The 10,077-nt window shown below is 43.1% G+C and overlaps 1 protein-coding gene across 1 annotated transcript in view; it reads left to right on the top strand.

Moving 5' to 3' along the window:
* Nucleotides 1-10,077, top strand: part of ITK (IL2-inducible T-cell kinase) — a 101,649-nt gene that overhangs the window by 78,747 nt on the left and 12,825 nt on the right. Inside the window, exons 8-12 of the mRNA XM_012650380.1 lie at nt 4,265-4,347; nt 6,217-6,350; nt 6,711-6,785; nt 8,800-8,971; nt 9,413-9,629. Coding sequence (XP_012505834.1) covers nt 4,265-4,347; nt 6,217-6,350; nt 6,711-6,785; nt 8,800-8,971; nt 9,413-9,629 — 681 coding nt within the window. The remainder of the gene's footprint in view (nt 1-4,264; nt 4,348-6,216; nt 6,351-6,710; nt 6,786-8,799; nt 8,972-9,412; nt 9,630-10,077) is intronic.

Here is a 10,077-nt window from a genome sequence, read left to right as displayed (position 1 = left end):
TTTCTGGTTCCATACAAAGCGTAGAATTATTTTTTCCAGATCTGTGAAGAATGATAATCATTCTGGAAAAAATAATTCTACGCTTTGTATGGAACCCAGTTTTGTTATTTTTCAATCACACATTGCTTAGTGAGGTCTATGGAGCACTTAAAACAGCCCACGTTAGTAACTAGCTAAAGATGATTCCTATTTTATAGCAGTTCTTTGGAGGTATTTAAGTATATTTTGCTTGCTTGGGAAGTTGAAACATTCCTCCTTACTAATAGTTTGAACTACTTTACCAGATTCTCTTCTCCTTCTTATGTAAATATGAAGGCAAATGTCAAAGGTCCTATCAGATTTAGCCCAGATTCTGGATAGCTAAAATTGAATGGCATTATCTTACTATTTTTCACTTTTCTTGTATGCTGTTTGAAACAATAGTTGCTTCGTTTCTAGGTATATCTTCTTGTCTAACAAGTAGAGGACTCATAAGAGATGGATTGATTCATTTCACTTTATTAACTAAAGTTCCTGGTGTACTGCCCCATACATATTTCTCCACTAGAATATAAACCCTTTATCTTGTTCCTGCTGTACCCAGGTAGCCAAACTGTATCTAGCACAAAGTAGTTGCTTAATAAACATTTGTTGAATGAACGAATACATTAAATGCCTAATAAATGTTTTACAATCAACAAGTATGCTTGAGAAGGATCTGGCTGGTCATGAGCAACATTAGGGGAGCTTTCTAAAAATACAAACTCCTGGACTTCAGGCCTACCCAATCAGAACTTCTAGAGGTAGTACCTAAGTGATTCTGGGACATATCAAAGTTTGGGAACCACTGAAAAGCATCTCCTAACGTGTCCTATCAATTCTTCGAATGTTGCCTCCTCCAAGAAGCCCCTCATGCCTTCCCCCTCCCTGGCTGTGGATCGTGGTTTTTCTTGGCTTTGAACCCTTGCAGTGTGATGTTATTACTTTTCCAGGGGCTCTGTTTTCACTCTGCCTTGGATCTCAACAGTTTCTCCTCTGTCTTAACCTATCCTTGCAAGCAGGTACTCTGTAACTCATTTAGAATACCCTGCGGCATCTGGCACATTGGGTGACCTGAATTTCAGACAGGAGCCTTATCTAAGGCATGGGTTTATCATATTTCCATGGTTCTAAGATGTCATTAAAGATACGATATTGACTTAATAATAGATTTCTTTCAAGAGAAGAAAAGAACCACCTCCAGAATGAAAGATGGCTACATGCCAGACACTCTTAAAGTATAACGCAGCATGACAAGGCTATGAATGATCAGTCTGTCTTTCCACAATAACTGACCCTGCATGTTGAGATTATCTTCTGAAAGATCACCTTCAAATTATATGGACAGAAAGAAAGAAATATACTCTTAACACAACCAACCTGCTTCAGATGAAGACAGACAATGGAATAATTACTTCCAAGAGATAATATACCATAGCATGTAATAATAATGGAATCATTTGTTATTATTATTAGCTATTATTAACTTAATAACTATTAAATCCTCATTCTGGTATTGTATTCCAGAAGCTATTCTATGCACTTTAATTCTCCCAACAATCTTACAAAGTTTTTTACAGATGAGGAAGTTGAAGCTCATACATTTAATCAGAAAACATCTGGCACTCACAAAATTATAGGCTGCTAGAAGTCTCTTTAAAGAGCATCTGGTTCATCTCCTTTGTATTACAGGCAAGAAAACTGGGACAAGTTCAGAAAGTGAAATCAGTGGCATAGTCTGGACTAAAGCAGGGATGCTTCTTCACACACACACACACACACACACACACACACACACAGTTAATAAGGGAATACATAAATTACTTTCTATTCTCCAATCCCACCAGGGTGAAATGTATATTTCGCCTCCTTATCATGATTTTTTTCCTATTTATTTTTCTAGATTAAGTAGTAAAAGGCAAACTGAAACCTTAGGCATATCCCAAGGGAGCCAGGGCCCCCTCTGGCTGCACTGCACAGGTCAGCGCCCCTTGAAGGCAGCGATGTGAGTAATGCCCCTCGAGGCACCAATGTTCTCTGAGGTTGTGACTTCCTCTGAGCTCCCCGCAGGAAGTCGGTGATAAAGCACATGCTGAGTGCCTCACTTTCCTCAGAACTCTTGGCTGCCTCAGCCCCGAAACAGTTTCCTGTCCCTCTCACTGAACGCCACCCAGAGCAACCAAGATGAAGGGAGAGGGGGCTTCAGAGAAGCTGAGGTTCCATACTCAGCAGAGCTGACTGCAAACCTCACCTCTCCTTTTTCTGATTTCTAGGGACTATTCATTCTGTTAATATTGAATAGCCGAGCCCAGCTCTAATTACAAATTTTTTTTTTCAGAAAAGCAATGGCTTCTTTGAAAGATTAACAACAAAAACAATAACAAAACATTCTTAATTAGATGGAAGAGATAGTCACATTCCCGTCTTCACAGTTGATAAACTTCTAATCTTTTAGGTCTGTTTCTTCCCCTTTAGAATAAGTTACATATTCAGATAAAATCTGCCTCTGTTGAAGTTTTGTTTCTGCCTGACTTGAGGTTAATCTATCACATTTCAATGAGGCTAGAGCAAAAGCTGTATTATTCAGCAAATGGGAAAAAAATATGAAGACAAGCTATGCTACATGTGTCATGTGGATGAATATCATAAACACGATATTCAGCAAAGGAATCCAGACACAAATTCACTACTCACAGTGATCAAAAAGTGAAAATATCACAGATGTCCACAAAATGTGGTGTACACACACACACAAACACACACACACACACAAGAATATTATTCAGCTGTAAAAAGGAATGAAATTCTGATACATGCACAACTTGGATGAATCTTGAAAACAATGTGCTAAATGAAAGAAGCCCATCACAAAGGACCACGTATTATATGATTCCATTTATGTTAAATGCCTATAAAAGGCAAATCTACGGAGACAGTAAAAATATTAGTGTGGAAATGGGATTAAGGTTTCTTTCTGCAGTAATGAAAATATTCTAAAATCAGATTAAGCTAATTGTTTCACAACTCTAAATTTACTAAAAATCATTGAATTGTACACTGAAATGGGAGAATTTTTGGCATATAAATTGTGCTTCAAAAGCTATTTTTAAAAACTAATGAACTAATCTGGGGTTTTTGATGCACCATAAATCACCTTTACTTCAGAAATTGAATAAACTACTGACCCCAAAGAAAGAGAAAAAAATCTAACTTTTGAAAAATCAAGTTTTTTAAAAAGGATTATTTGTAAGCAAAAGTTTAAAAGGTCTTTAATGTTTCATTGAACCAACAGTTTCCATTCATAAGTGAGAGAAGGTAAGTAAGAATCTCGTTAGAACTCCCGTGTCCTCCCCATGCCCAAGATCCCGCACAGAGCACATGAGCAGAATAGTTCCAAGTTCCACAAGGAGGTTGACAATGGACACAAGATCAGGTTATTATTTACCAAAGGTTTATAACTCATCCTCTTGAGTTTAAAAATTGTCCGGGTGGCGAAAGGCACATTCTCAGGGCGCTCCCTTCCTCCTACCCCTCTCATGAAACCAGGAGCTTGATGTTCTTGCTCCTTCTGTCCTGCAGCAAAATCAGCGCTCTGTAAATGGCCTAAGAAATATATTCCCATTAAGGAACTGATGAAGTTTTCAGGACAGATAGCTATGTGCCCTTGTAGGGGAATGAAGCAGGTTCTAACACCCATCGAATTGAGGCATCACGGAGTGGTGTAACGAGCATGGGCTTTGCTCGCATGCCAAAGTGGAAGGCTCACTGGAAACCATGTGTTCTCCCTGTTCTCTCTGAGAAAACCCAGGCCGGGGAGATCAAGGACAGGTCATTCACTAGTCGAGGGTCATGAGAACACCACTTAAGCTCTCAGTGAGGCACTCAGTGTCTTCACTGGTGATCGAGGACAACAATATCTAGCTTGCAGTGTCACAGCAAGGGTTGGAGAACATCTGTAAAGAGTCTGGCACGTGGTGAGCTCTGAAAGGGCACAGCTTATGTCTGTCTGTCTTCATTCATGGCTAACATCAGCACACGAACAGTCCCTGCCCTGTGTAGGAATTTAAGAAATATCTATTGATTGATAGAATACATGAAACGGTAGCCATTATTACCAAAAGTCTGCTCTATGCCAAACTGGCCTGCAGTATTTCCTCCCTCTGCGGGCAAGAAAGTGGAGCTGGGGGCACGAGCCTGGTTTTGTGAGATCACCACCCCACCCTTCCATTCTTTCTGACCATTCCAGGGCAAAGAAGGAGCCTTCATGGTGCGAGATTCCAGGACTCCGGGAACATACACCGTGTCTGTTTTCACCAAGGCTATCGTAAGGTATGGTGCTAACTCAGCTCAGCAAAGTGGGGAGAGACACTTCTGAACTGGGTGAGTGATGGGTCACACACAGCAAACTCAGACCGTGTGAGAGGTAAAGGCTCAGTAGAAACGATGTGTTCTCCCTGTCCCCGCTGACAAAACCAAGGCCAGGGAGATCAAGGACAAAACTGAAGAGACTTAGTTAGAAAGTAACAGAGCTGGAGGTGGGTGTCAGGCCCTCTTCCCAGTTAGCATTTCAGATTTCAGAGCTCCAGAGAAATAAAATACTTGGCCCTGTACAGGATGAGTGAGTAATGAGTGAATACTTTAATATATGGAGTAACGAAGAAGATATTTCCAACTGGAAGTAAAAATGCATGAAATCCAGTTCTGGCTCTGTGAATAAAACTACCTACCATTTATCAAGTCCTTACTGTACACCAGGAACTTTACAGACCATTTCCAATCCTAAGAAGCCCTGAAGGCGGGTGTTGCTCTGCTCATTTCGCACAGAAGAAACTGAGGCTGATGGCACTTCCCTAAGGCAATGGGGCTAAAGTGGCCAAGCCACATTCGCGCTCCAGCCAAGCTGACAGCCAGACCCCCACCGCTTGTCTGCCCCTCTCTGGACCTCGGTTTCCTTCTCCGTGAAATGATGTCTAAGAGCATATCTAGGTCTCAGATGCTCTTCTGATGAGAAAATCAGTAAGAGCTAAGCAGCTTGGCAATGACCACAATGCAGTGAGAATTCATGGAAGAGAAAAATAATTTTTAAGGTGTTCTCAGGGAATATTTTGCGAAAGACTTGAGGACCTGAGCAAGAGCCAGAGCAAGGGCAGGGCTCAGACAGGGGCAAAGAGGAAGGCACCATCCAGGCATGGGGAGGAACACAAGGCACACCTCAGAGGGGCTGTGCCTCTGCCGTGGCTGGGAGGCAGTGAGGAGAGTGAGCTGAAACCTGTAAGGTGTGATGGAGAAGGAATGAGAGAGAAGGTCTGTGTTGGGGCTCCCAGGACCACCCCGAGGCTCACTAAGAGGATGCCCAGGACTGAGGCTCATTACAGCAAAGGGATACAAAGCAAAATCAGCAACAGGAAAAGGCGTGTGGGGCAAAGTCCAGAGGAAAGCAAAGACAAGCTTCCTCTTCTGGTAGAGTCACACGGGACGTGCTTAATTGCTCCAGCAACGAGTCGTGACAACACGTGTGGAGTACCGTCTACCAGGAGAGCTCATTAGAGACTCCGCGCCCAGGGTTTTTATCGGAGGCTGCTTCTGTAGACACCCTCTGCCTAGCACATACCAAAATTCTAGATTCCCAGAAGGAAAGTAGGTGTTCAGCATAAACCACATTGTTCATACAAACAGTTTAGACACAACCTGCCACCCTTACCAGTTAGGAAATGGTGAGAGCCCTCCCGAAATCCAGGTTCCCAAGCACCAGCCAAAGGGTTATGGTGCAAGCAGACCTTTCTAGGGACAACCGTGAGGCCTGCTATGTTAACTCTTTGTGGCACAAAGTCAGATAGGTACAAAGGGGTCAGAGAGGCTTCCTCAACATATGCTGACAAAAAAAATTCACAGAGCAAGGATGGCAAACATGCAGCACATGTAATACCATTCCCCCATTTTGTAGCAATGGAAGACACATCGCCAATCCATCATAGCACTGCTGCCAACTGCATCCAGATGCAACCTCAGAGTCCTTCTTAACACAGCAGCGAGGGATTCAAGGCCAAACTATTAAGACTGACATACAAGTTGAAATCTATCTTCCATCCTTGTGAGAGGTCACAAAACCAAGATAATAAGAATCTAATACTAGTAGACATTTTTGTGTCTCCGCATTGCTTCTTAATAATCACTGCATTTATGTTTTGTTTGTTTAAGTGAGAACAATCCCTGCATAAAGCATTATCACATCAAAGAAACAAATGACAACCCTAAGCGATACTATGTGGCTGAAAAGTATGTGTTTGATTCCATCCCTCTTCTCATCAATTATCATCAACATAATGGAGGAGGTGAGTTCTAGAGAACAAAGGGAGTACCCTCAAAAGGAACTCGGGGAAAAGTGACAAAAGCCCAGCCTGGGTTCTTCCTGATCATAAATAATAACTAAGTATACAAATAGGAAAGGATGTCATATATTTGATTATATATCTTCCATTAACAAACTCTAGTATGGAAATCATGGAATTTTATCACCTGTGCTAATGAATCTTCTCAAGGAGGCTGTGATGTATCAGGGATTGGGCCTTGGGATTTGTTTTGCAGAATAAACGTAGCTTTTGCATCAGATTTTTTTCTTTTCTGGAGATTCAAGTTAGATGGTTGCTACAGCAAAGCCCTAACCACTGCCTTTGGCTTTTCGATCAACCCAGGCCTGGTCACTCGGCTCCGGTATCCAGTTTGTTCCTGGAGGCAGACAGCCCCCATCAAGGCAGGGCTGAGATATGGTGAGCTAAACGATGGGGAATGTAAACCCATGGCCCTAAACTCTACATGGACTCTCTATGTGCCTACCTGTTGCCCAGACTTCAAATGACCACGAAAACAAGTGTCCTGTATATCTGGAGCGGGCAGCACTGATGAACATTTGCAATGTGTGTGAGTGAGAGAAGTGCGTATATTCACATAAGCACATCTATCTAGGCCAAAGCGATGGCCACTGGTTTTAGTAAAAAAGTGCATTAATGAAGTGTTTATTGAGCACCAACTTTGTACAGAGCACTCTACTAAATGCTATTAGAAAAATATTAGAAACAATGCCTTAGCAATGTGTTTCCACCTATCTTCTAGAACTTCTACATCATGTAGTCGGTATGGATGGGTCTATTGCAACGGTAAGCTAGCAGCATCTAGAAGAGTTTGTTTGCATAACAGAGTGTTAAGGTTTGTTTTTTCATGCCTTTAGGCAGGGCATACAACTCCAGCGCTGCAGCCCTTACTGTGCTTTCTTTCTCTATGCAACTGCTTCACCCACTTGGTATACCTGCCTGGACTCTGAATGCATTTGAGTTTGTATTTCCTTGGTCCAAACTGTGTGCTGCTTGAGAAGGTGGCTGCTCTAATTTTCATTTTGTATCTCCTAGATTTGTGGTCCTCAAACTTTAGTGTGCATCAAAGTCCCCTGGAATGCTCATTAAAAATATGGGCTCTGGACCTTACCCAACACTTACCAAAACACAATCCCTGGCTGAGCGCAGTGGCTCATGCCTGTAATCCTAGCTCTGTGGGAGGCCAAGGCGGGCGGATTGTTTGAGCTCAGGAGTTCAAAACCAGCCTGAGCAACAGTGAGACCCCGTCTCTACTAAAAATAGAAAGAAATTAATTGGACAACTAAAAATATATAGAAAAAATTAGCCGGGCATGGTGGCGCATGCCTGTAGTCCCAGCTACTCAGGAGACTGAGGCAGGAAGATTGCTTGAGCCCAGGAGTTTGAGGTTGCTGTGAGCTAGGACACCATGGCACTCTAGCCGGGACAACACAGTGAGATTCTGTTTCAAAAAAAAAAAAAAAAAAAACCACAATCCCTGATAATAGGGTCCTAGAGTCTACATTTTAAATAAGTATCCAGTGATTTTGACTCAGGTGGTCAGAGGGCAATACTTTGAGAAACACTGCCATGGGCTTCTTCATCCTTAACCAGCACCATGTCTGGCACACAGTAGGTACTCAATACTGTTTTCTGTTGAGTCTCTGCCTCAAACAGGTAGAAATCTGGCTATTTATGGTACCAGACCAAGTACTGGGGAAGGATAATGCCTCTCTAGCCTCCCTATGAAAATAAGGGTATTCTAATATCTGTAGAATCCTAATGTGTACATGCTGAGTGGAATCTCAGAGATTATCTGGTTGGCCCAATCATCTTGTCAATAAGAAAATTGAGCCTTGGATCCTCTTATTAGCTTATAGAACATTTATTGAGAGCCTCCCATGTGCCAAACACAGTGCTAGATTGTGCCTTCTCTTTGAATCCACCTACCTCTCTAACCGCCACCCTTGCCAAGGCCTAGCAGAGTGCTGTGTACATAGTGTACCTTGTAGCACACCCATGTAGCAGGTGCTCTTGATGGATGAATGAATGAATGATCGGCTCAAATGAAATTTGCTCTGTGTGAAAAATAACAATAAAAAATTCACAGTCAGGTATAGAAAATGATTGGGACCTTGTAAGCACCCTTCCCTTTACTTTCTTTAATATCTTGATTAATGCTGTCCTCCTTTTTCTTTCCATGTAACCCCCTCACAAACATTTTTTCATAGCTTTAGATGTATATCCTATGTTATTATTTGGGGGAAAGTTTATATTTATGATAGTTCTCAGTTTAGAACTTATACCATTTGCCATCTCTAAGTTATGGAAACAATGGGCTAAAATGCTAGGTAGGGCTATATAGTCCCCGGGCAGCCCTGTGTTTCGTATCTACTACTTGCCAACTCTGGAAAACCTTCTCTCTCTCTTCCAGGGAAATGGGTGATCGATCCTTCGGAACTCACTTTCGTGCAGGAGATTGGCAGCGGGCAGTTTGGGTTGGTGCATCTTGGCTACTGGCTCAACAAGGACAAGGTGGCCATCAAAACCATTCAGGAAGGGGCCATGTCAGAAGAGGACTTCATAGAGGAGGCTGAAGTCATGATGTGAGTGGTCAAACCAAGGGTATACAGACACCCTGTGTTCTTTAAATACCATTCTGGTGCCATGTGATGCCACCTCCCTGTTCTAATCCCAGCAGCGTCTTCCTGTTGCACAGAGAATACAATCAAACTGCTCACCATGGTCTGCAAGACCTGCCGTGGTCTGGCCCTGCCCACTTCCCCATCTCAGCTCCTACCCATCTTTCCTCTGGACCACAACATGCCAGCCACACTGGCTTCCTTTCATACACACACACCAGCTGACTCCCTGCCATCCGTCGAGTCTCAGCTCCAATGATACATTTTTGTTTTAGGAGGGAATGGATTTTGTTTTCAAAGTCATGAGTTGGACAAAGTGGCCACCAGCTATTTTGGTGCCATAAAATGTTCAGCACTTTTGAGAGACTGAGTCTGGGCCATCTCCCGCTTTCCTTTTTCCTCCAGGAAACTCTCTCATCCCAAACTGGTCCAGCTGTATGGGGTGTGTCTGGAGCAAGCCCCTATCTGCCTGGTGTTTGAGTTCATGGAGCACGGCTGCCTGTCGGATTACCTGCGCAGCCAGCGGGGACTCTTTGCTGCGGAGACCCTGCTGGGCATGTGTCTGGACGTGTGTGAGGGCATGGCCTACCTGGAAGAGGCGTGTGTCATCCACAGAGACTTGGTATGAGCATGCACGGTGGACACCTGTGTGTCCAGGATGAAAGGGCACGTCCCACGGAACCGTAGAGCTACCAAAACTGGGGCACGTTAATAAATAACAAATCACAAGCCATCTCTTCCCTCTTTCAACTTCTTCCCTCCTCCACCCACTTTGAGGGGTCCTGGTGGGAAAGCACTTCATGAGAACTTAGATCTGGGTTCTAATACCAGCCCTACCTCTAACTTTCACCCTCTACATTTCAGTTTACAATCTTCCAAAATGGAGCTAACAGCCACTCCTTCTTAACCTCTCTGTGCCTCAGTTTCCTCCTGCTGAAATGAGGGAAATGGACAAGCACAGATTGTTTCAAAGTGTTATCCAAGGATCTACCAGCATCACATTGGGGTAACCATTCAGCTACTCTCAGAATCTCAGGTGGCTGGGATTCACGGATATTCATTTTAACACA

This window comes from Propithecus coquereli, unplaced genomic scaffold, assembly GCF_000956105.1.
Source record: "Propithecus coquereli isolate 6110/MARCELLA unplaced genomic scaffold, Pcoq_1.0 Scaffold322, whole genome shotgun sequence".
Taxonomy (NCBI): Eukaryota; Metazoa; Chordata; class Mammalia; order Primates; family Indriidae; genus Propithecus; species Propithecus coquereli.
This window is presented reverse-complemented; position numbering and strand designations above follow the sequence as displayed.